The 26,212-nt window shown below is 48.8% G+C and overlaps 1 protein-coding gene across 11 annotated transcripts in view; it reads left to right on the forward strand.

The window, feature by feature from the left end:
* The window catches only part of ARHGAP22 (Rho GTPase activating protein 22), a 211,688-nt gene that overhangs the window by 40,292 nt on the left and 145,184 nt on the right, over positions 1 to 26,212 (forward strand). For 3 of the 11 annotated variants that reach the window (XM_007962614.3, XM_007962616.3, XM_038008914.2), the window contains exon 1: positions 10,562 to 10,922. The exons of the other annotated variants lie outside the window; for them this stretch is intronic. In XM_007962614.3, the coding sequence (XP_007960805.1) occupies positions 10,889 to 10,922 (34 nt within the window). In that variant the 5' untranslated portion in view covers positions 10,562 to 10,888. Of the gene's footprint in view, positions 1 to 10,561; positions 10,923 to 26,212 lie in introns of those variants that run through there. 11 annotated transcript variants of the gene reach the window in all.

Raw genomic sequence — 26,212 nt, forward strand, 5'->3', positions numbered from 1 at the left:
TCTTTATCATGTGTGTCCATTGAAGTCTTTGTTCCATTAGCTTAATGGTCAGTTAGCAATTTGACAGAGATTTCTTTAAACACCTGGGGGCAAGGGCTGCTCCCATATCTTTGCTGTGGGGTTGTGTTGAAGACTCAGCCCAGAAGTTTACAACTGTGTCTTAGTTTTCACTTGCTGCTTGATCAGAGTCTAGAAGTTGGCCTTAGGTTAAAGTTTCAGGTCTTTTTGGGTCTTTCTTAATCATGCACACAACCCTGGCATGTGTATGTATATGTTAGAGCTTTTCAAATCCTTACTCTTCAAAGCATCTTGTTTACCAGTCTTTTCTCCAGAGCTTTAGGTTAGTCTATTTTTTGCTCCAAATATTATCCATTGCCTGAGACAGTAGTGAGTAAAATATTTTTCTCTAAATGTTTCTGACAAAATTCCACAGATATCTACTTTAGCACTGGAAGAGTTCTGGGTTAGGTGACATGAAGGCAAGCCTTTGAACCAGCTTTTGGGTAACTACCAAATAGGTCAAAACAAATAATTTTAGCTATTTGCAAATGAAGTCCATTGTGCTTCCTACAGTAATGAAACTGCTACCAGGGTTGTCATTTGCAAGACTCTTGCTAATTAGAGAGTTGGAATGGAACTAGGGTAAGTTAAAATGCAACCTTGCTGTTCTTACTGAGACTCAGCTGGGTTTTCCTGATAAAGCATTCCCCTGACTGATGCAAGCTGTTGGTTAGTTTCTAAAGTTCCAAAACACTGATTTGTCACTTTTTTGTTGTCGTTGCTGCTGCTGCTACAGGAGACAGAATTTTGAAATGTCTTACTCTGCCATTTTAACTGACGCCATTTTCCTCAGCTATTTATTTTAAAAATGAGTGTTCTGTATTATATTTAGTAGGCTGAGTATGGGTTTTTTTGGTTTGTTTGTTTATTTTTTTTTTTTTTTTGGTTTTTTTTTTTTTTTTGAGATGAAGTCTCACTTGTCACCCAGGCTGGAGTGCAGTGGCGTGATCTCAGCTCACTGCAAGCTCCGCCTCCCGGGTTCACACCATTCTCCTGCCTCAGCCTCCCGAGTAGCTGGGACTACAGGCGCCCTCCACCACATCCGGCTAATTTTTTGTATTTTTAGTAGAGACGGGTTTCACCATGTTAGCCATCATGGTCTTGATCTCCTGACCTCGTGATCCGCCCACGTTGGCCTCCCAAAGTGCTGGGATTACAGGCGTGAGCCACTGTGCCTGACTGGGGTTTTTTTCATAAGGGGATTTGGGGAGCATGTAATCCATAATGTTCCTGGAACTGGAATTCACCAATCATTTTCACTCCACTTCAGTTTGGCATCCTACTCCACTCTTACAATGAATCTATTCTTGTTAAGGTTATAAACAACTCTCCTTTGCCAAATCCAGTAAATACTGACCTCTTCTCAACTGTCTAACCCTCTCATCAGCATTTGACAGAGTGAGACACTACCTTGTGAAAACACTAAACCTGTTTTGGCTTTTATGATACCATATTCCCCAGGGTTTTCTCCCATCTCTCTGCCCATATTTGGTTAGCTCCCTATCTTAGTCCATTTTATGCTGCTATAACAGAATACCACAGACTGAGTTATTTATAGTGAACATAAATGTATTTGGCTCACAGTCTGGAGGATGGGAAGCCCGAGGGCATGGCACCAGCATCTGGTGAGGGCCTTCATGCTATGTCAGCCCCAGGTGAAGACAAAAGGGCAAGTTAGGGCAAGAGAGAGCATGCAAGCAAACCCTGCTTTTATAACAATCCAATCTCACAATAATGACATTAATTCATTTATGAGGGCAGAGTCCTCATGGCCTGATCACCTCTTTAAAGACACATCTTAATAACATCAAAATGGCAATTAAATTTCAGCATGAGTTTTGGAGGGGACATTCAAACCACAGCACTTCCTTAAATAAACTTTCATCCTCCTTCTAATAATCCCTAGATGTTGGCGATTCTCATAGTTTGGTCCTAGCCTCTCTATTTTTCTTTTCTTGTTTTTTTTTTTTTTTTTTACATTCTTCTCAGTGGTCTATAAAAGTTATATTCCTAGCCAAAACTCTCCTGTAAACAGTATAGTCTTACATCCAATTCTCTTCTAAACTTCTCCACTTAGATGTACTTCTGTCAATACCACAAGGGCATGGCACCATGAAGTCTGGCCTAGGTCTAAGAACTAGCAAGACTGGAAACTTGGGTTTGGCTTAAGTTTCCTTCTATCTGGTTCCAATAATGGTCCAGAAATTAAGAAGATCAACTGATACAATGAATGCTTAGTTTAAGAAATTCAAACCAAGGGTTCTTCAAATGTACCATCTTCCTACTAAACTATAAAGCCCTTATCTTTTTTTAACCAGGATAGATTAGTACTGAGGGTATTTGGCAACTAGATGCTCATCAGTGACCTCCAAGAAAACAGTTTCTGTCACATGACAGTGGTAGTGATTACTGAGCCCATATCATGATGACAAGTATAAACTGCTCCATTAAGAAGCCTGTGATGGGCAAGAGTGCCTTAAAAGAAGAGTCACTGAGGCTTCACTAAAGCAAGGCAGCACATGTGCACAAGGTTCCACAAAGGCCAAAGGTGTACACGGAGATGGGAGCTGGATTTTGAAACAGATGAGGACAAAATAAAGGTTGGGAGAAAAGAAGTGTTGGTCAGAGGTAGGAGGGCGTCATCCAGCAGCACCTTCTGGTGAACTGAGATTACTATCAGTCCTAACCAAAAGTCCAGGGTTTCGAAGGGTGGCCTGTGGTTTCCAGCCTGAGACATACAGTGATGAGGCTGACAGTATAACTGGGGAAATAGGGAAGGAAATGCCATCAGTGAGAGAATGGACAAGTGGGGAACTGCACCATCTGTGCCGATTTAAAAGGATTAGGAAGTGAGAGAGGAGAACAGGAATGGGGAACATGGCAGAGAGGCATAATGTGGGCATCAGTTAGAATTCTGTGGGTTGTGAGTCACAGAAAGGAAATCCAAACTAGCTAAAGCCAGAAAAGAGAATTTATTGGAAAAATCCTTTGGAAGCTGGAGGACCAGGTTGGAAAATGGACAGAATGGTAGTGGCTCCAGAGAACCTAAAAGCAAGAAGCACAAGTATAGTCTTCTTGCAGGAAGAGCCTGGGGAGGACACCCCTGCAGAGTGTCACTTGTGGAAAAGCCTCATCATCACAGCGGGTGTCATCACTGCCACCAGTGCTGAGAAGTCGACTCTGTCCATCTCTGGGTCACGCTCAAGATGAGATTCAAAACCCAGGCAGGGTCATCTGCTCAGCTGAGCCTCAGCCACATGACCATATCCAACTGCCTGCCAGAGATAGAACAGATCCATTCTTGTAGCTTCTGAAGAGGGAGATGAGGAATTCCTCCAAAACAGGGAGGGCCTAGATATGGTACAGCAAAAAAACAAGTTCCATTCCACTATAACAGATGAGGTGAAGAGGAGGCGTAATCTTGAGAGCAGGAAAGACTTGAGGGAGTTTGTCAACTTGGAAAAAAGCACCAATGAGGGAGAGATTAAAGATGCAAAAGGAGGGGAAATGGATAGAAAAGCAGGAGGAAGTTGACTGGGCGCGGTGGCTCAGGCCTGTAATCCTGGCATTTTGGGAGGCCAAGGCGGGCAGATCATGAGGTCAGGAGTTCAAGGCCAGCCTGGCTAACATAGTAAAACGCTGTCTCTACTAAAAATACAAAAATTAGCTGTGTGTGGTGGCACGCACCTGTAGTCCCAGCTACTGAGGAGGCTGAGGCAGAAGAATTGCTTGAACCCAGGAGGCGAAGGTTGCAGTGAGCTGAGACCGCACCATTGTACTCCAGCCTGGGTGACAGAGCGAGACGCCATCTCAAAAAAAAAGAAAAAAGGAAAGGAAAGGAAAGGAAAAAAAGGAAAAAGAAAAGAAAAGAAAGCAGGAGGAAGTTACAGGAGGGATCAAGGGTGTGGCATCTGTGCAGAAGAGAGGGGCAGGGAGGAATTTGACTGTGGTGAGAGGTGTGAGCAATGAGAGAAGGCGCCTGGGAAATTTCCACTCTTTCCATCTGTTCCAATCCCTGCCTTAACAGTTTTGCAATAATGCAAAGCTAATCACAATGGTGATTTATCGTTTTCTAAAATCTGACTCTTTACCTAAGTTTCAGGGAAGGGAATCATTTCAGACCCGCTTCCTTGTTGGTACCATTGTGGAAGGGCAGGGGTTGCCTTTGGAGCCTGGGCAGCTGATGCAGTGACCGCCCCCCTTCTTTTCTAGGAAGGGAGGTGGCTTTTGGGAATCTCAGTGCGTCATGTTCCCAGGACCCAGAAACAGAACTGCCATATAGTGAGGACACGTTTCACTCTTTCATCTCAGCCTCTGACTCCTGGAAGCAGGGACCCTGCCTAGCCCAGGGTGTCAGGCCTGGTAAGCTAGGGTCCTCCCGAAGCCGCTTCCCAAGGTACGCTGTGAGAACCCAGCACTCACAGGCAGGGCCTGTGCTACTATCACTCTAATAGAAGCTTCCCCTTGTGAGAAACCCACAGACTTTACAGCTGAATAAATTCTTTATCTGAAAGTTGCTCAATTCAATGGGGAGCCCAGATAGTTGTCCAAGTGGATCAAAGAGTCCTAGGTGAGTAGTATTTCCCTGAATCCAACACTTACAGAGGCTTAAAATTGAGTCTGCAAGCTCTAAAGCCCAAGTGTGGTAGGCATGGAACTAAGCTGCTCTGAACCTGCTTCCGAAAAGGACTCACTGCCCAACTGCAGGAGTGAAGTCAGCTGACAGCTGCTAGCTGTTAGCTCTTTTAGGGTGAGGCTTAGCTTTCCAGCCAACTTCACTCTCTTCCTGGGTGGCTCCAAGCCAATGACTGCACAAGTCCTGGCCACCTCTGCCCAAAGCCAGGCCCCTCCAGTGGGTCATGTGCTCGGAGTGCCAGTTGGGCTGGCAGCAATACTGTCAGGTGTGCAGTGTGCTCTGATACCTTCCTCCCTGTCTCTGCTTCCCTCCTTTCCTGGGCAAAATATTAATCCCTAAAAAAACTCTTATCTCAGCATCTGCCACTGGAACCCAGTTGAGGCACCACTCATTCATCTATTCAGCACACACTATGCATCCTCTGATTTAGCTGTTGCAAAGTTAAAGGTAATGTGTGACAAATGCTACAACAGTGGTTGGAACAAAAGGTTATGGTTATGGTGTCTGAGCCAATGCAGTGCCCTTAAGCCACCTTTCTCACAGACCAGGGCTGAACAACTCTAGAAATCATGCCCAAGGTACAGGTTGCAATCCAGGGGCTTTCCAAGCAAAGCCTCTCTGCTCCAGTCTGAATTCTCTTGCTCCGTATATCTGGGTGGTTTCCTAGTGCCTAATTCTGTGTCTGTCCTTCTATCCAGGATCCCAAGACAACAAAGACCCCAGATAGGTAGAAGTCCAGGTTTTACACCCCTTCTGGGGTCCTGGGCTGTCAAAGGGAGGGTATGCCATGGATGCAGGGTATGGGCAAAACTGAAACTAAAAGCCAAGGCAAGGGGACAGAGATGGTGGAGCCAAAGGGCAGAGACAGACTTTAGGCCCAAGGCAGCAGAGCTGAAGCCAGGAACAGTGGGTGGAGAGAAAGGCCATTACCTCTATGACAGAGCAGCCTGCAGTGCCCAAGTGCCCAACGGCAAGATGACCAAGGACAGGCTTACAATACAAGCAGGGCAAGGCCACCAAAGTGGTGCAAAAGTTCAACTTTGATGAATCCCACACAGTTTCCCAATTTAAATATCTAGGAAGAATATTTTTTAATTCAGCATATGATAGGTTTTATATGTAGATGACATTCAAATTATGGGTGAGGGGGCAGGAAAAACTCATACTCCTCTAAAGATCTCACAACAGGCCTTGTAGAAGGTCCCCATGGCCTTGGGCATGGGTGATATGGGAAATGTTAAAGGTGCCGAACTCTAACCATAGAGCACTGAGCGAGGAGGTGGTGCTGGAACAAGGTCTAGAGGGATGCATCAAAGTTCAGAAGGCAAAAAAGGGCAGGCAGAGTGGAGTGTGTATCCAGTGAGAATGTTGGCTATAGTAATGAAGAGGACCAACTATGAAATGACTCGATACAGTATAAGTTAATTTCTCTTTCTCTCAAGATGTTTCTGGGTTGACAGTGAGGGCTTGGCTCCATGCAGTCATTCAGGGCCCCTGATGGCAGGGATTCTACCATATTCTACATAGGAATTTCAAAGTGATCCTATCCCAGTCAACCAGGAAAGAGAAATGAGCTTAGAAGGGTGGCAAGAGGAGTCCTGGAAGCCAGGCCTAGAAGTAACCACATCACTTCTGCTCATGTATAATGGCCAGGATGCAGTCACACCTAACGGCAAGGATGCTGGAAATGTAGAACATCTGTGTGTTCCCAGAACGAAGGGGAGAACAGATTCAGGTGGAGAGTTGGTATCCTTTGCCTAGAACAGGGAGTCTACAGTGACTGGGGGAGACAGAGTGAATGTGGTGGAAACGGGCCACAGGTGTGCTGACAAATGCTTAACAACCAGCTCTGTAGAAGAAAAACAAAACAAAACAAAACATTTAAGCTCTGATTTACTGCATTTGCTGGTTTTCTTGGTGTAAATACTCCCACAACATTCAATTTCAAACTACCAGCATGATGTCACTGAACATTAGAGTTGAAAAGAGGTGCATGGCAGCAACCCAATATATATTATCCACCATGTAGAAACAATAGATGTCAATTACCTTAAGAATAATAAAATGTAGTAAAATGATTTGGAAATTACAAGTTTTTAGTGCTTGTTATCTTTGTCTTAAATAGTTTATTTAATTATAAGTTTATATATGTTAATTTCTAATGACACTCTTGCTAAACAACTGGCTTACAAAACTCCTGAAAATGTAACAATCAGTTATATCATTGGTACTCTCTAGCTGGTCCAGCCCACTACTGGGATAGACAGAAGGAGAAACCAAAGCATGAGGGTGGGAGCTGCCCATGAAGACCTGGAGTGACACACAAGGGAGCTGCGGCATCAGCCTCCTGGCAGCAGGAACAGAGAGCGTGCTAAGCAGGCAGGCTGGGGACCCAGGTGCTGGTGACCCCTGCGCAGGCATCACAAAGCCAGAGTAGCATTGTTTCTCTCCTCTGCCTCCAGAAGGGCTTACTCTGGTCCTCCATGCAGCTTCTGGAACAGGGGAAGCAGGGCTCTGCTATCTATACGTCGCCTTTGTGCAAATTAGAGGAAAGCTCCCTCTTCCAGCTGCACAGCTCCCCACCTCCCCGTGCTGGAACACATGGCTTTGCCAATGGAGCCCAAATTCAGCCTCCTTACCTCCCTCTACTGGACACCTTTGAACAGTGCACAGACTATCCAACAGCACCTGTGCCTCTGCATAGAGTTGTCTCAAGGTGGGGCTTCGGACAGATGCCCTTTCCACTTTCCGACCAGGAGATTTATTGGCGGATGTGCCTCTCCCTGAGAAGAATCTCCCTCAGGATGGCAGCTGGCAAACACCCCAAATGCAGTAGTCTTCTAAAGCCGTGGTTCTCAACCCTGGCTGAATCCCTAGAGGAGCTTTTATAGCTCCCAATGACAATAAACCCTCCAGACTAGTTAAATCAGAGCCACTGATGGTGGGACATGGGAATTCACTGTCAGAGCTCCCTCATATGTAGCCAAGGTTAGGAACTACTGTTTTGAAGGCATCCTGGCTCCGGGCCAGTTGATGCTGATTGGCAGCCATCCCACCAACAGGTGTGCATTTCAATAGATGCCTTCTGGGGAGTTCTGTCCGTTCAGCGCTCTCCACATATCCTTCAGCTCCTGTCCCTGAACAGCCCTTAGAAAATACTGAATGATTCAAGGCAGGAAACCAGGTGAAGGCAGACCCAGGACCACTGCTGTTAAGGGGCAGCACCGTTTAGGCAGTCACAGGGCAGTGGAGAGGGAGGCATCTCTCTGTCGCCACTGCTAAGCTAGACCTGTGTCTCCCACTCCTTGGTTTTGGTGTCCCACTTATAATTGAGAAGCGTAGGGCTGGTTCTTCAAATAAAAGCTTATAGGATGTCGCATGTTCAACAGATCCCTTTGCCCTGCCCTTGTCCCCACTCCATCCTCCCACAAGCCACCCAAGAGGAAGTGGGAGGCTCCCAGGGCCCTGCGGATCAGGGCTGGTAAACTTCAGGATGGAGGGGCTCCAATTCCTGCCTCTATGGACCCTTCATCTCAGGAAGTACTGAGAGCACAGTCTGAGGGTGGAGAGGAGAAATGAGCTACTTTGCCCACCTGCCCCATTCCCCCAGCCTTCTCAGATGCAGAATCCAGATCAGCTCCTGCCCTTTTCCCAGCCTGACTTCTGGGTGTGAGCCCAGAGCCTGTGGTTTTGTCCACTTCCAGCTCTGATCCCCAGAAAAGCAGGCGAGTGAACACAGTGACTTAATATCATCAGGGAAAACAGCTGCACAGGAAAAGCGCCTGGGGGTGGTTTCTTAACCAAAACAAGCGTGAGTGGACCCAGACTAAGTCTCAGGGCATTTCCTTGCCTCTGACTTGGATAAAGTGGTCCAGGCTGCATTACTCACAAATGGCTTCCTGATTGCTCAAGACATTGTCACAGGCCACAGGACTTGCCCTGTGACCCTGGTGTCGACATGAGATTTTCTAGCCTGATATTCTCCCTACTCCTCCTGGGTGGTCCGTGTCCCAACCGTGGCTTGTACCTGGCCTTAAAGGAAAAGGAGGTCAGTTCTGTCATTCAGTGGTGTTTCTTGGATCTGCCCATCAAGCCAGAATTTCCTGTGAGGCTTCTGGCCTGAGTCAGCCTGGGGCTCAGGGAGGGCATACAAGAGGGGCAGTCCAGGGACACAGATAAGGACCCAGCGGAAGTGCTTAGCGGCTCATTCTGCTGGTGGAATCAGGAGAATTTCATTGGGGAATTGCCCAAAGAAGGACAAGGCAATGTGAGGAAGGGCATTCCGGAAAGAGGGAGCTACACGTGCAAAGACACGGAGTCACAGAAGAGCAGGGGCTGCACATGCAAGAACAGGAATACACAGGAGCAGGGCATGTGCAAAGTCAATGGGGCGCACAGGAGCAGGCGCTGTATGTGCATATGGTTGTATAGCACATCAGCAAGAGATAGGTCAGAGAGGAGGCCATGGATGCTACCATGAAAGAACCTGGAATGTTATGCCAAGGTACTCATTCATCCCTCTGAGGAGCAGCTGAAGACCAGAACAAGTGACTTGATGCTGAGTAAGACAGCTTTGTCTCCAGGGACTCCACCTTCTCCCACCAGCTCGGCCATGCGGCTAACCACATCCTGGTGAGTCTTCCTCCTTACTCTGCAGTCCTCCCCTCTCCACAGGGCACACTCTTCCCTAGGGAGGATTGCCACAGTGATCTCCTGGTGGGCCCTCTCCCTCTCCAGCTGCTAAAGTTGATTACACACCAATAGGACCCTTGGGGATCTGTGGACATGGGGCACTCGAGGGAGTGGGGAGGGTCAGATGGAGGGCATGGCTATCTGAGCAGGGGAGGGCATTGTTCAAATCCCTCTTTGCCAGCTACTGAAAGGGTCACACAATCCTCAGGCCCAAATGGCCAGACCCACACTCAGATGCCTAAGAAGATACACGGAGTGATTATCCAGGGGCACAGAGGCAGGTCACCGTTCAGCAAGTTCATTGGGGGCTCAAGCCAGGAGCTGTTACCATGCAGTGATGGGAATAGGGTGGAGAGGCTGGCATCACAGAGCAGCAGGAGAAGTAGACACAGCCCTGGGCTCCGGTGCCCGCCCTGCCGCTCGGTACTGTATGACTTTGGGCAGGTGATTCAACCTTGCTGTGCCTTGTTTTCCAGATTTGAAATGCTATATATATAACACCTGCCTCAGGAGTTTGAGAGTTAAATGAGATATTGAATGTAAAGCACCAGCCTCAGTGCCTGACACATAGTAGGTGCCTAATAAATGATAGCTATTGTTATGATTGCATTCCTTGGGTAATTTTTAGCATCTTGAGGCTGGATTCCCCTCCTCACAAAGCCCCCGTATGCACCCTTTAAAATTATGCCAGTATCAAACAGAAACATAGCAATTAGCAGAGATTCACTATTCAATTCAGATATTCCTATGTGAAGAGCCCTGAGTTAAGTGCTTCCTGGCCTCTTATTACTGTCACCTTACTAAGGAGGCATAAATAGTATCCTTAACAGGCATCTTCCTGCTGGGAGTCTCCTGAGGAGTTTACATTGCCAGGCTGCTTGCTCCTTCCCAGACATACCCGACTTCCAACACTTAAAACAGTGAGCTCATAAGCGGGTCCCCGTGGGCTGGGCCCTGCGTGGGGGTCTCGGCTACTCTCTCACCAAAGCGCTCTCCCACCCGTGCTCGGCAGGGAGTGCGGCTCCTAGGCGGCGACAGAAAGGCGCATTTCCTCCAGCCTCAGCAGAGAAGGGCCAGGAACCCCAGTACCCTCTCCCGGGCCAGGACCGCGCCGGGCGTCTCCGGCTGGCCCCACCCCTCTCGGCCCCGCCCCGCCCCCGCGCTCAGCTTGGACAGCCACGCGTGCGCCCAGGCCAGGCAGAGGAACTGCCCCGCCCTGGTCCAGTGATTGATCAGCAGTGATTACTGAGGCTTTAATGGTCCGCTTGGATGGGAATTAATTCTGGGATGGATAAATAATGCATCGAGGTTTATGTAGTCCAAGGCGAGCCGTCCGTCCGGAGCCGGGAGAGGTAGCCAAGGGAACCTGACGGGTGACGCCAGCGGCCACGGGGCCCCGAGTGAGCAGGGCATGAGGGGCGACTGGGCGCGCGGATGAGCAAAAGCAAGTGGATGACAGCATGATCGGCCCCGCGGGGCTGGCCGGACGGCTGCAAGAACATGCTGAGCCCAAAGATCAGGCAGGCCAGGAGGGGTAAGTCCAACTTTCTGGGGTTTTTCTGGGCACCGCACATGCCTCTTGGCAAATGTGCGCGGACACTTGGCCAGCTGTCACGCCGTGTGTCACATGGGGCGGGTGTTCTGGGACCATTGCCGCTGAACAGTGAGCATCCTCCTAAGGAAGTGCCCTTCCTCCTGAAACTCCTGGGCTGCGTGGGGACCCGACCTGAAGTTGCAAAAGGGCGGTGGCCGGCTTAGTGTCCAGTGGGTATACACACTTCGCCCCACATTCCACATTTTGCAGAGGCCCTCAGTCGCTCCAGGTGACCTGGTGGCAACTTTAAGGAAACTTTGCTTCTTTACTGAGAAGGAAATGCCCAAGATTTGCCCTGTGGCCAACACAGAAGCACCACTTACCAGGGAAGGCAATGCCCTGGCTTCTAGAGACAGCTGGGCACAAGCGAGAGTCTTCATCCCTGCTCTTCTGCAGGCAGCATTTCCTCAAGCAGGCCGGGAGCAGGCAGGCTTTCCTGCCAGGAGAACACCCAGAGAGCTGCAGGGCCTGGGGCAGGACAGGTGGATGAGGGAGCAGACTCAGACCAGCAAGAGATGGGAGTCAGGAGAGTCCAGGACTGGGCTAGTCAGCTTGTGTCCAGCCAGCGACCCAGCACAGTGACCTGAAGACTTGGCCACTGTATGGGGCTAGAGACAGCATCTCCATGGACAACAACTTCTTGGCCACGGAAAGTGTCATTTTGAATGAGAACATCTGTCTTTTACAAAAAATAGAATGTGTCTTTTCAGGTGGCCAGTATCTGGGAGACCTGAGCTCCTTTTGTAAATAATGAAGTGGAGGATGGGTCTTTGGAGGTGGATGGAGTATTTGCCTGGGAGCTTGGAAACAGTTTGTGTCTCACCAGGTGTTTGCAGCTGGGAGCCTCCAGCCTTCTGTGGATTCACAGGGAACACACCCATCTTATTAGCACCTTGCAAGCACTTGAATGATTTTCCTGGATGGGACCGGCCTTCCAGTGTGTTCCACAGCCATCAGAACCCCTCTGTGGGGTGCTTTTGGATGGGCTGAAACCTGTGTACCCCAGTGGGCAAAGGAGGACCTTGCATGGCTCTGCTGAGGAGGGGGCAAGTCTGGTGATGACCCAAGGGATAGGACAGGCCAGAAGCCTCTGTGAGAGCTTAGTTCCACCCTCCCACTCCTGTGTAATGAGCTGGCCACTGGCTACATGTGGCTACTAAGCACTTGGCATGTCACTAGACCAAACTGAGAGAAAGACATACCAAATTTTGATGACTTAGTACAAAAAAAAATGTACAATATCTCATTAATAATTATTTTACTGAAATGACAACATTTTGGATATATTGGGTTAAATAAAATCCATTATTAAAATTAATTTTACCTGTTTTACATTCTTTTACTATAGCTACTAGAACATTTACAAGTACATATGTGACTCATATTGTATTTTTTATATTTCTATTGGACAGTGCTGGTAAGAGACCAGTGCTTCAGCAAAGGGGCTTACAGGCAGCCTGTCTTTGAAATCCAAGGTTTCTCATAAATGTTTGTTTTAAGTCAATAGTTCTCAACCGGGAGCAATTTGCACCCCCTAGGGAACATTTGGCATTGTTTGGAGTATTTTTGGTTATTCCAACTGAGGGGTGCTACTGGCATCTAGTGCATATAGGCCAGCCATATGGCCCTCTTCCAGTTCTCAGTGTTCTATGAACCTTCCACCCTGGGGCTTTTGCACATCCTTCTTTCCCCTGGAATGCCTCCTACATTCACATTTGCACACATGCAAGCATGTATGTATGTGCACATGCATTCATGCATGCAAACATACACACACACACACCCCTTAATTCCTATTCACTCTCCAGTTATAGTATAATTCAAGTGTTGCCAGTCAAGGAAGTCTTCCCACACACCCCAGTCTAGGCTGGATCCTCTGCACCAGCTCTCCTTTTCTTTATGGTATTTACCATAGGTTGCAGTTGTATACTCCTGAGTGTGACTGTTTGGTGAATAACTGTCACTTGCATGCTCCATGAGCTCCGTGAGAGCAGGAACCATTTCTGTTTGGGGGCATCATTATGCCCCCAATGCCAGGTACCAGGTGGACACTCAACCTGTGTTTTTTGAATGGATGAATAGCTGGATAGAGGAGAAAGCATTTGCCTGGGTGGCTGGAGCACTGTCTCTACCCTAGCTGGCCTGGTACTTAGGAAATTTGACCTCGCCTTTCACTGACTCATATGTTGCAAATATTTTCCTAATTTGTTGCTTGCCCTTTATTTTTATATTAGAGTGGGGTTTTTTTCTAGATTTACATGTTTTTAACTTGTATACATTTTCCTTTCAGAATTTCTGTCTTTGTTTGCAGTGTTTCAAAATAAAATTGATGTTGCTATTAAGGAGGCTCCTTCTTTTAAAGGAAATCATCAGACTGATGGGCAAAGTTACAGGAGCTCTCACCATCTCCCGTAGCAGGAGTGTCAATGTCTTAGGAGTCTTGATGAATGTTCAGAGCCTGGTCAATACTTTGGGGGTGGGGAGAGAAAGCTCTATTAGTGTGATGAAGTAACTTCAATGGCCTTATTCATGTGATTGTCCCACAAGAAAGTAAACTAACATTTATGGTGTACCCATGCTCCAGGCACTTTTGTTGTACCTCATTTAATTCTCATGACTACACTCTAATGTGATATCATTGTTACCATTTTGATAGATGTAGAAGAATCATGGTTGCCCAGCCAATACATGTGGGATGTAAATTTGTCTGTCCAATGCTAAGGCCTCTGCCTTCTCCCTAACCCAACACTATCTGAAGACCACTGCACCTGGCCCTGTACATCTCCATGACAGCTATAGGTTCTTTCAGTGATAAAATGCAATGATATTTTTAAGAAGGTGCATCTAAACACATGGAGATTAGATTTAGACAACTGATAGAATGTTTAAGGTTGGATTATTGATACCTAGCAGAAAACTAAGCAAATAAAAAAGCAAGGCAATTATGAACTCCAGGGAAAACAAAAGTGATTCATGAAAGAAAAATTATTATCATATATGACATACCTCAAGTGGGACTAGCAATTAAATGGTGCTAATAATGGAAATTCTGTTGTTAATCTAACCAAAATGATAATATAACTATATTGGGAGGGTGGAGTGGGTGCTTACGGATGGTGGGGAAAAGGGAGTAAAAGAAACAAAATCTTCATCTTTTATAGTAAGAAGTTAATAAATAACACTTAAAAGGAAAAAATCAAGAAGTGGCAATAAATAAATACTATCTGGAAACATAGAAGTGATACCAAAAGAACCAATGACAAAGGTTGAAAGTGGCTGCCTCTGTGAGGTGGGGAATGGAAGTAAAGGGATAGGACACTGCTGGGTTTTGCCCCAAGACTGTAGGACTACTTGAAAAGTGGTTAGGGAATGACAGCCCAGAGGTCAACTGACCTCATACGTGCTCAGACTGGGGGATCCTTCAGAGCCCTGGAAGATTCTGCCCTTTAGGGACACTCAAAGGGTTAGCAGTCCTCCTCAGATTGTTTAGTTATGAATGTTGTGGCTTCCGGGATATGCCTTTGGCCATGCCATGATGCCCCTGCCCAGGCTTGTCAGGTACCATGAAGGCTCCCTATGAGAGCCCTCACCGCCTTCATGGCCCTGAGAGTGAAGCAGCTAAGGAACAGTCACCTAATTAGGTGACACAGCATCTGACTTTGCCTAATTCAGAGACAGGACAGAGGTCTAGCAGAGTGGTCAGTAAGGTATGCTGAGGAAGGGGCATATTAGAACTGCTCATGGAGGGGTGCATCCAGGTTGTGGGCTAGAGCTTAGCCAGGGACAGGAGGCCTCAGAGGAGCCTGCTCTGGAGAAGAAGGGCCAAAGGGAACTCACCCAGCAGTCTCTACTTCCAGGCCAGGCCCTGGCACCGCTGTTTGTAGCTGACACGTTCTGTGACAGCAGAGGTGCCCAAGCCTGGACATCCTCTGCCACTAGCCAGGTGTTCCACCCCATGGAGGAGACCAAGCTGTCTCTTGTCAGTCCCTTCTAAAAATTTGCTCAGAAGTGAAATGAAGTTACCGAGGCCCTCAGATCAGCAAAGGGTCCAGGACAAATCCAGGGGAACCTGATTAGAGGAAATAAAAGTTTCCAGTTTGGGGATTTTTGAACAAGAGTGGCCTCAAATCACATTGCAGCCTGATTTTTTTTTTTTTTTTTGAAAACTCTTCTAGGATTTTCATTGTTTATGTCTAAAAATTTTAAGATTTTCTTATTGAGGCATAATTTACAGAGTAAAATGCACAAATCTTAAGTGTTCTCTCAGTGACCAGCCTGAAGATCAAGATATAAAGCAGTTTCCTTAAGTCTAGGAGGTTTTCTCCTGTGTCTTCCCAGTCACCCCGATCCTTCTCCCAACCAGAGCGACACCTTTCTGATTTCTAGCACCCTACAGTGATCTTACCTATTCTTCAATTTTATATAAATGCAATCAAGGATATGACTTTCCACTATTAATACATTAAAGGCCACAAACTGTCCTTTCACTTTCCTCTTTAAGGAAGGAAGGAAAGTGAGAGAATCTCTAATGAGTGTTTAGAATGTGCCGGATGCAAGCTGGACCTTGTGTTACATGTAAATGTCCTATTTTAATCTTTACACCAACTCTGTGAGACAAGGGAGAAAATAGAGGCAGAATAATATAAGTAAAATGCTCAAAACTGCACCACTAATAAGAGCAGAAGCAGCTTAAACACAAGACTCTGAGGTCTGAGAAGCCTCCCTCCCAAATCTAGTGCTGCACAGCGGCAGATGGAGGCTGATGTGTCACTGAGCAGCTCATGCCCCCAGCGATGCCAGCAATACAAAGCTGTCAAATCCTGTCCAACCCTCACAAGCACCTGTCTCCATGGCAGGCACACACAATGCTATCACTAGGTGCGGGGGCCAAAATGAAAGTGGAGACAGGCCACCCACTCTGTCCTGGCCTGTCCCAGATTTGTTCCCCTGAAAGTCAGCCTGGCCCAGCAGCAGGCTAGTGGGAAAGGGGAGGGGAATTGGGATTTTATGGGACACAGAGCAGTGGGCATCCTGTGGAGTTAGCCCTCACCAGGGGTGCCAGGTGTTAGCCATGGTGGCAAAGGCGTGTGGTGAGCTCAGATGGGCTTGGCCCCTGCCACCTAGTGATGTTGAGGAATCCCAGATTTGGCTGCTATTTTACTTCAACTCCCATATTTCTGGGAAAAAAAGATTGGCTATTCCAAATGCTGCAGCCTCAGATAGCTTCTTCTCCCTGATTTAACTCTTCACGTGCTTACCAAGTGCTTAAAATCGCAGCAACCACACTAATGCCTGTTGAGCTCATGGGACACGCTGCCAAGCAAGCACAGCACATGAAATGACTTTATTTGTGTCCTCCAATGTCCCCACCTGGCAGGCCCTGGGTTAACTCTGGGCATACCTGGATAGAGGTGCCCTAGGTCAATTTTGTTTGCAACATAGAAGACCAGGTCAACATTTCTAGGTCCATGGTAGCTGGCTGTGACCTATCTCTCTGAAAGCATACTTCCTGGTTTGTCCCTCACTTTAGAATGTCACATCCTGTGTTGCTTGGAGCCCTGTTGGAACTTCCTGTTTGAAGTCCTGTTGCACCTGTCATGTGCAGGCACATGCATTATCTCCCTTCATCCTCAAAAGATTCCCATTGAGAAAAAGACCACTGTTGCCCCATTTTTCAGATAAGGATTTTCAGATAAGGAAATTGAGTCCCAGAAAGGATAAAGAACTTGCCAGCCAGGAAGGGTACCCAACCAGGAAGGCGCTCTGCTGGGATCCAGAACCCAAAGGCTTCTGAACATATAGTGCATGCCTTCATATTTACATGCCAGGCTCAGATCCAGGCAGCAAGGGAGAAGAGCCATCCCAGGTTGTGAAAGCCTCTGTGCTAAGGCCCAGAGGTGGCAACCTGGGGCAAGCAGTGTGCCCCTATGGTGGCTGCAATGCAGGAAGGCAGGGGGAGGACAACGTGATGTAAGGGAATGAGCCTGTCCCACGTCCAGGTAGGGTTTTAGACAATGGAGTGGTGTGCCTGGCCGGAGCCTTAGACAGGCCTTATGCAGGCTGCAGTGGGGGCAGCAGGTGCACAGGGAGTGGCCCTGAGGGCAAGGAGAGAGGGTAAATGCTAGTGAAAGCAATGGTGTTTCCCATCTGCCACCTGCAGAGAAGGAGAGGGAGACACAGGGGACTTTGTTGAAGCAGATCTATGGAGAGCTGGGTTCCTCTGCTTCCAGACACTCTTCCCCCAGTGCCAGCTGTGCGCTGGGCAGCAGCTGACACCGCCCCACCCTACAGAGTTTGTAAGTACCAGAGTGTTTCAACACCACAAGCTGAGAACAAACACTCCCAGCCACCACCCTCCAACAGCCCTTAGGCCACCAGTCCATCTGCTGCTGCCTGAGTTTCATGCTAGGAGATGAAGGTGGCTGTTTGTACCCAGAAGAGGGGAACTGTGAACTCAAGCCTCTTCCCCCACCAACCCTCATGTTCTCCTTCTTCCCAGACAACTCCGACCAACTGATGGGAAAAGAGAATTTCTCTTCCCATGGAAGATGTTAGACATCCATAAGTGCCCCGACCTGACCAGTGCTCTTAGACACTCAGAACACACAATGCTGCTCGGTGCTGGGCTGGAGGAGCTCCAAGCTGGCCTTGTAGCCCCAGACAGCTGGAGAACTAGCCATGACCTTACTGTTTAAAGATAGGGATAAGTGATTTATTTGCAAGACAGGCCTGAACTGAGTTAGGCATGGGCCAAGAGGCCACCTTGAACTCCACTGTCCAAGGCAGCAAGGCAGTCTGGACCCTGCCCTGATTCTGCTGAAATCCTCACCAGCCCCCGTGATTACTTAACCAAGGGTAGAGAATGTATTGATCTAAGCTAATGGCTCATAGGCAGGCAGAAAATGAAATTTATAATCGACATGCAATTATATTGATTTTACCGATCCCAGGCTCTTGGTGAATGGCCTGCTTGTCTGAACAGAGCAGAAACAGCAGGCACCTGGGGTCCTGGGCCATCAGCCCCTGAACAAAGTCCAGAAGAGAGGAGAGAGCCTTCCAAGGGGCACAGCCCACGGGAGCAAGAAGCAGGGCCAACACTGTTCACTCAGCACTTCACTGCTCTCAAAGAAAATTGCTCATTCATTCCATCCTCACCACTGTCTAGGAAGCAGCAGGATCCGTATCTGGCCCCCATTTATAGATAGAAACCTGAGGCTCTAAGAGGGTAAAGGGCCTCAGGACTCGGAATCCTGTGCATCTTCCATGACCTCCCACTGCCTCTCCATACCCACTGCTAAGCTACGGTTTCGCTTTTCCATTTTCCTGCTTGCTGCTTCTCTGATTATGGACTGAGAATCAGTAATCTCATGCCCTTTAGTTTTTCATGTGTGGAAACAGGCCGTGGGTAGGAGAATCCTGTTGGCAGATTTCTCCCAACCCAAGCGGATCATCTACAGAGGCACAAAGTCTCTTGGATTTGATGAGTTCTCATCCTCTTCAGACTTGAGGATTCCTGCCTCACATTCACAGACATGAGACACATGTTTATGAAGGAGAGGTGCATGTCCAGCCAGAGGTGTCAGCAAGGTCCTAGGGGCAGCATAAGGGATGGAAGTCAATCATTCGGCATTGAGAGCCTACCAGAAGGGTCTTCATACCTTAGGAAGTAACTGTACTGACACTGATGCTTCAAAAGTGAGTCAGGATTCACCAGCAGAGTCATGAGTCCAGGGAAAGGGAAAGGCAGACATACGGGGGTGGAGGTGTGGCACAATGGTCCGTGCGGGACCTGTCAGCTTGGAGAGACCCAGGTGTGCGGTGTGAGAGGGAGGAAGCTGGGCACCGGCTCACACAGGCCCTCCACATCACAGCCACATCAGACCCATGTCTCTGATGTCTAAGGCTGTAGCGAAAACTGTCTACACCCTAAAAAGGGGGCACGGTCTCTTTCAAGGAGCCACAGCAAGAAAGATCCCAGAATGGGTTGAAGGCAGAAGTTGGAAGAGGTCCAACAGGCTGCTCTTTCTCAGAGGGTGGGTTTTCATTAGTCTGGCAGGGGCTTAGGATATAGTCTCTCCTAAGGCAGGAACGTGGGTCCTATGAGAGTCAGGGTGGAAAGCCTGGGAGTGGAGCCAGACTTCCTGGTCTGGACTCACCCTCTCACTCTCTGCCTCTTCCTGTTCCCCTGCTGGGCACACTCCACCCCTCAGTGAGGCTCATCGCATTCATTTGTCCCTCCTCACCTCACCCAGGCTCCCTGCCCCCTCCAGCCAGCCCCACCCCAAGCCCAACTGCCTCGCTGCTGCTGCCTTCACACTCCCCTCTCCCTTTATATGTGACAGCAAGATCTGGTGTTGGGGCATCCGTCCCCCGTGAGCTCTGCCAGGGCAGGTGTGTGTCTTGTATCTCCATATGCAGTGGCTCTCGCAGGTGGGCATACAGGAGGCCCCATAATCTCAAGAATGGATAAATGAACACCAGATCCACTTGAATGTAGGGCTGCATCCTGCATGGAAGTAAAGAGCAAACACTCGGGTGTCTCCTGGCTTCCCACCACCCTTGCTGAAGACCAGCCTCAGCTGAGCCAGGAGGCAGACCCAGGAAGCACTGATTAAAATAACTTTCAAGAATGCAATCTTTTATATTGATTTTTGACTCCCTGAGGTATTCACTATGAGAAAAACTCCAAACTCTCTAATCTACCTAATCACTACTTAAAAATTAATATTTTCACTCCTGGGGGCAGGAATGGATAGGCTGTGCACTTTACTGGTTTTAGTTCTTCACGCCCAGGTGAGGCTCATTAGGAGGGCCTGGCTCATTCTCTAGACCTCTTAGATGGAGACCTAGGAACAAACAGGTGGCCAATTAGAGCTAGGCAGAATGCAAGTCACAAATTAAGCTGGGTGTAGTGGCTCATGCCTGTAATTCCAGCACTTTGGGAAGCCGAGGCAGAGGATTGCTGAAGGCCAGGAGTTCGAGAGCAACCTGGGCAACATAGCAAGACCCCATCTCTACCAAAAAAAAAAAAAATTAGCCAGGCATGGTCATACACACCTGTAATCTCACCTACTCAGAAGGCTGAGGTAGGAGAATCATCTGAACCTAGGAGTTTGAGCCAGCAGTGAGCTATGATCGTGCCACTTCACTTCAGCCTGGGTGACACAGCAAGACCCTATCTCAAAAATAAATAAATAAATAAAATTATACATACATATATATATATATAAACAAGTTTTTAAAAGTAGGGGCACTCAAGAACCATTAGGTAATAAATCGTCTGATGCTCATGCAGAATTCCCAGGACAGTGTGGGACCCTGAAGGAGGTCCCCTTTGGCCTTGGCGGCAAATCGCATTAACTTTATGAAACCATCTCTTCCCACCCCTCCAGAGTGCCTCTTCCAATACCTCATCTCTCGCTCCTCAATCAGTCTGTTGGCCTCAATACTTACCCTTTAAATCAATTCAGCTCTGAGATCCATCTTGCTCTTTTCCCAGTCCGGCTTTAAAATGTCATTGACTTTTATAAATCAATTGTGTTTTAGCTCTCCTGTCCTGCAGCCAATTCTCCATGCTCTAGGGGCTGCACTCACAGAGCTGCAGATAGGAAACATCCCTGGCTTGCTGCAGGGCGCCTCACCCCAGGGAGCATCTCCAGAGCCGAGAGCCCAGCAGCTGCCCAAAGGCACACAAAGCCTGCCACGGTTTATTCAAAAGGCCCTGAAAACAATCGAATATGTTCAGTGGGGATCTCCAAACCAAAGCAGACCCCGAGATAGTGATTGACATGCAGTAATCTATTAACGAGACCCTCAGGGGACACAGTTGGGGGGTGGGGGAGGGGATCCGAAAGCAGGACATGAGCGAGGTCCTGTTACCCTTTCAGGTGTAACAGGAAAGGGAGGTCTCAGCCCAAGCCCCCAACTGAAGTGTGAAGTACACTCCTGTACCTAGCTAGAAATAAAGTTGATTAGGGCTTTTCAAGCTCCTAGGTTGGGGGTGGGGGCGTTGGATGATATAAACTCCTAGGCACTCCCAGCCCTCCCAGTACATGGACAAAACAGGCTCCAGTAGCCCAAGGCCAGTCTTCCAAAACCTGCCAGCAATCCTGAGAAACCACCACCCACCCCTGGGAAGACTGTTGGAAGGACAGCGCAGTTGGGGGTGGGGAGGGGAATAGACACAGGAAAAGGGATCCAAGAGAATTTGGGCAGAGCTCCGTCATGATCCATGTGATCTCAGAGAGCAATGTTTGAGCTTTGGCAGCTGCCAGGTGCTCTGTCAGTGCAGGGCTGGGCCCATGAGTGATCCACACACCCTCACTGAGCCCCCGGTTGGCAAGAGAGAGACAGGATGGAGGAGGCAGGCTGGAGTCCCAGGCTCACCCAAGCAGCTCACCTGCAGGGAGGGAACAGCGTGCTCACTCACAGTTCCCTGACGGTGGTCCCATGGAAGGACCACAGATGGGCTCGGTCCAGGCTTCCACCAGCATCCTGGCCTGTTTGTTGTGAGCTGATCAGTGTTAGTCTCTCCCACTAACTCGGGAGCTCCATGCAGGCAGAGGCTCTGTCCTTCTTGCTTGTTGTGGTCCAGAGCCTAGTGTGATGCTTGTCTCAGAAAAATGCTCATAAGCATGTATCAAATAATGATCCTTTAATTGCTATTTTAGATGTCCTGTAAGGGGATCCAGCTCCACTCCAAAAGAGTTCTTTCATTTAAAACTTTTCATTGTAATTTATATAATCAAAAAATTCATTCCCTTCATGAAATGTACAATATAACAGCTCCGGGCTTCCCTTTAGGAACATTATCACCGTTCTAGGCGGGATGTGTTCCTTCCAGACCTAACTGTGTACGATCACCAGCACCCACTGAGAATACATTGCAATGTCTTTTGTTTAGGATTTTTGTTTTTCTTTCCTTTTTATTTAAAGTGGTTCCTCCATATCCACAGTATCATGTTTGTAGTTTCAGTTACCCATGGACACCCACAGTCCAGAAATAAACAATTCAAAAGTTTTAAATTGTATGCTGTTCTGAGTAGCATGGTGGACTCTCCCGCTGTCCCACTCTGTCTTGCCCAGCACATGAATCCTCCCTTTGTCCAGCGTCTCCGTACTGTCTAAGCTACCTGCCTGTGGTCGCTTAGTAGCCATCTCAGCTATCAGATGCACTGTTGCTGTATCACAGTGCTTGTCTTCCAGTAACCCTTACTTAATAATGGTTCCAGAGCACAAGAGTGTGGTGCCAATTTATTAATTAAATTTTGTCATAGATATGTATGTACAGGAAAAACTGTATACAGGGTTCAGTACTACCTGCAGTTCCAGGCATCCCTGGGGGGTCTGGAACATCTACTGGGGGTCTAAGAACATATCCCCCCTTGGATAAGGGGAGACTATTGTAGTTTTGTATTTTGCATGTTGTTCTGCAACTTACTTTCTTCCATTTCTGTAATGTAATTGAAGTAAATGCTGAGGTAAAGCAGGAAGGAGAAATGGAGCAGTGGGGGATAGTTTCTAAAGAGTGGTAAGAGAGGCGTCGTTGAAAAAGTGATGTTTCAGTAAAGAGTGAAGGGGCTGAGAGAGGAACCCTAGGGCATCCAGGAGGGCCCAGCGAGCAGAGGGCATATGGCAGGTGTAGAGCCAGATGCTGGGCGCATGTCTGCAGGAACAGCAGGGGATAGTGCGGCCAGGACAGGAGAGGACAGAGGAGGCTGAGAGGCCATGTGGCCGGTCCCCAGGACCCTCATAGGCCAGAGTGTCGGATCTGACTGTTGCTCTGAGCGAGCTCAGAAGCCTGCAGGGTTTTCATAGGGAGCAACATGATCTAAGTCCCACGCTTAAGAACTCTTGCTGCCTGCCCTGTTTTGAAGAGGCTGCAGCAGTAACTCAGGTGAGAAACAAAGCAACTGGGAGCAAGGAAGGTCTGAGGATGGGGTATTCACTGGCTGAGATTATTTCTCTTACACTCTGAGAAATAAGTGAAATTATTCAAGTCACCCACCTGGCCCTAGCTCTGGCCGTCACAGGCTCTTGTGCAAGTCCATCCCTTCCGTTGCCCACCCACCCCAGCCCCACCCTGCCCAATGCCTGAGTTTCTTCTTTCTCTCATCTCACCCCAAGAGGAAGCCATACCCCCATGTCCACCTCCAGCGTTACCAGGACGGCCAGGCCAGAGTCGTGCAGCAAGCGCAAAGTCTACCATCCTCAGTGACTGGGAAGGCATGCAGCCCACTTCCTCCCTCACAGGCCAGATGGCGGGGCTCAGCGCGACCTGCACAGTCTGGACCAGGCCACCCAAGGGTTTATGGGCACCCTGGCACAGATGCAGGTCAGGGCAGCAGCCATATAGAGGCATGGGATGGGGACATTGTCAGAATTAGCACAAGGAGGGTTATGGTGAACAGGTAGGCTCTCTAATCCCAGCAGGTAGGGCCACAGCTGGTGGGGTGCTTCGGAGCAGAGGAAGGCCTCATTCCTGCAACAGAGCACCTCCTTGCCCCCTGCCACAGTCGAGGAGAGTGTCTTGCCATCTCATGCTAACCTCCAACCACCTGAGCTCAGGCTCCATGTCCTATCACCTCCCAGGAAGCTCCCTCTTGACTCATCACCCCACCCGACCCTCACCCACAGCCTCCACCTCTGCCAGTCCAAATGCACTTAAACCGGCTCAGGTCCCTCCCATTCTAGCAAGGGGCACCCTGCCCCTCCATGCCACCTTCCCCTCCAGCACACTCCCCGCTTCTCTCCTGCTTGCAGGGAACATTCCTGAAAGAGTTCTCTGGGCTCCTTTGCTGTACTCCCCCTCCTGTCATCCCTACCCTCTCCCCGTAAAGTGGCCCTTGTGTACCCTCACCTCTCCACCCAAGACACTGCGACCTTAACTCTCTTCCCTTGGCGTGGTTTACCTGCTTTTGAAAATTTTGTTTATAATTGACACATAATATTGTACATGCCTGTGGGGTGCAGCATGGAGGGAGCTACACAGAGGAAAATCCTGTGCTGCGGAAGGGTGGCGATTGTCAGGCTGGGGCTGGATTTTCCTCTGTGCGTAGTAAATACCATAACTACTTCTGTGAAGAGTAAGATTTTTTAGAACTCTGTGTAGGAAGATCTGTGTGTAGCTCCCTTAGTAGCTGCATATCTATTTTGGAGAATATTGTGGAAGGCAGGAGCTAAGAGTCAGGAAGTAGCCCAGGCAAGGGATGGTTATATACAAATCGGTTCAGTAAAGGGGAGATGAAAAGAAGGCAGAATGCACAGAGAAAATCTTCAGATTTGGAAACTAAGGGACTCTAGGGCTTGACGAGGAGGGATTTGTCTGAACATGTCCAAGCTGTTAAGTCTGGTTGGTCGTGGAGCCCTGGATGAGAATGGGGAGGAGGAGTGGGCTGGGGAGAGACATGTTGAATTTGGACATAGGCCCAGATAACCATGAGACATTTCTCTGGAGTGTCCTGCAGATGGTTTGACACATGAATCTGAAGCTCCTGAGTAAGATCCGGGCAGAAATAACGCCCTGGGGTTCATAACGAAATAGAGACAGCTGGGACAACCCTGGGCAACAGCAGGATTTGGGAGGATGGAGGAAGTTGAGGCCAGAAGCAGGCTGGGGAGGCGGAAAGAAACTTGGGCAAAAACGCTGGTATTTGGGCTCTGCAGAGAGGGAGGAAGGAAGAGCTTCCAGAAGCAGAGCGTGATTAACAGTGTCTGAGCCACCACAGGGCACTGGAGAATGAGACCCTGAGATCCAACTCAGGTTGGATTTGGTCAGAGCAATATCAGGAGAAGCCAAAATCTCCAAATGCAAGGAGTTGGTGGGGACTGCCAGGTGAGGAAGGAGAGGCGGGTGCGTGGGCCACCCTCTCAAGATGTGCCTGTCAGCAAGAGGAGGTGACAGCGGCCCCTCGGTACATGCACTCATGTGAGCCAAGAGATTGCAAGTGCCAGGCTAGTTTCTTCCTCCCAAGCCTGAGCCCCACCTCCCCTGAGGTCATCCCACACTCTAGTATCCTTCGAGGCCCGGCCTGGGGGCTCCCTCTGCGGGGGTGGAGGGACCTCAGCAGAGGTCTACAGCAGAAGGGTGGGCACCTCAGGGTCAGCATCCACAGCCTTTTCCTGCCCCACAGGCCTGTGCTCTTTCATCCCTATGTGGTGGTTGTGATTTACTTCCCCTGCCAGACTGGGGGACCCCACAGGGAACACCATCAGGTCAATTGGGCTCTGTACCTGGAGGAGCTCCATAGATTTGGAATAAATGGATGAGTGAATGGATGGTCCTTCGTGTGAGTGGAAGAGCCACCTTTGGGGAGGTTGGAGACTGAAGGGCACCCTCCTCCTTCCTGGGTCCTGAGCTTGCCTGGGGCCTGCTCCTGGGGCCCCTCCAGAAACTTGGATCCATTCTGGAGACTTAGAATGCCAGAGCTGTTCGACTTGAGGCCTGGTTTAAATATTAACAGGACCAAATAAATTGATTAAAGGAAGTGCTGATGACAGGAACAGTGGTTATTAATAAATCATAGCAATGATTATTTTCCTTTCAAGAAGCTCCATCAGCCTAATATGATTGATCAGCTGGGGAAAATCCTAGGCTGGTTTGGCAACTTCAGTAGCATCTGCAGGAAGTGCCTCCCTGTCGGAGGAGCTGGAGCCAGCCTTTCCTCTCCTCCAGGGTGGGGCAGGTGGGACCCTCGAGGATGCCTGCATCTGCTGAAATAGAGACCACCCAGAGCTTACTGCCTACTGGCTCCCTTGCCCCAGTGAACATGGCTCCCTGTACCTGCTCCCTCCTTACCTGAAGCTCTCAGGATGTCTGATGCCTGGGCCTTGGGCATCAGGGCACAGAATGTGCCCACCTTCTTTGTCTTGCCACATTGACTACAGGCCAGTCCTGCAGTCAGCCACATATTGATAGCACAAGATCCTGCTCTTGGCCAGGCTCAGCATCCATGGTCCTATGCACATCCATGGTCCTATTCTTGGGGTAGGCATGGCTGGACAGAGAGCACCTCACAGACATTGTCCACTGCCGGGACAGAGGGTGCAGCAGTGCTCAGAGGAGTCGGACTGTGCTGATAAGTCACCGAGTTTTTTTTGAGCTCCTAACGTGCATCAGCCCTGCACAGGATGCTATGGGGGATGCGGAAGGAAGAGCAGGTACATTTAATGAGCCAGCTTCAGGCCCTGTCATAGTAGAAGACAAGAGACAGAATCAGGGATGTATCTGA

This window comes from Chlorocebus sabaeus, chromosome 9, assembly GCF_047675955.1.
Source record: "Chlorocebus sabaeus isolate Y175 chromosome 9, mChlSab1.0.hap1, whole genome shotgun sequence".
Classification (NCBI taxonomy): domain Eukaryota; kingdom Metazoa; phylum Chordata; class Mammalia; order Primates; family Cercopithecidae; genus Chlorocebus; species Chlorocebus sabaeus.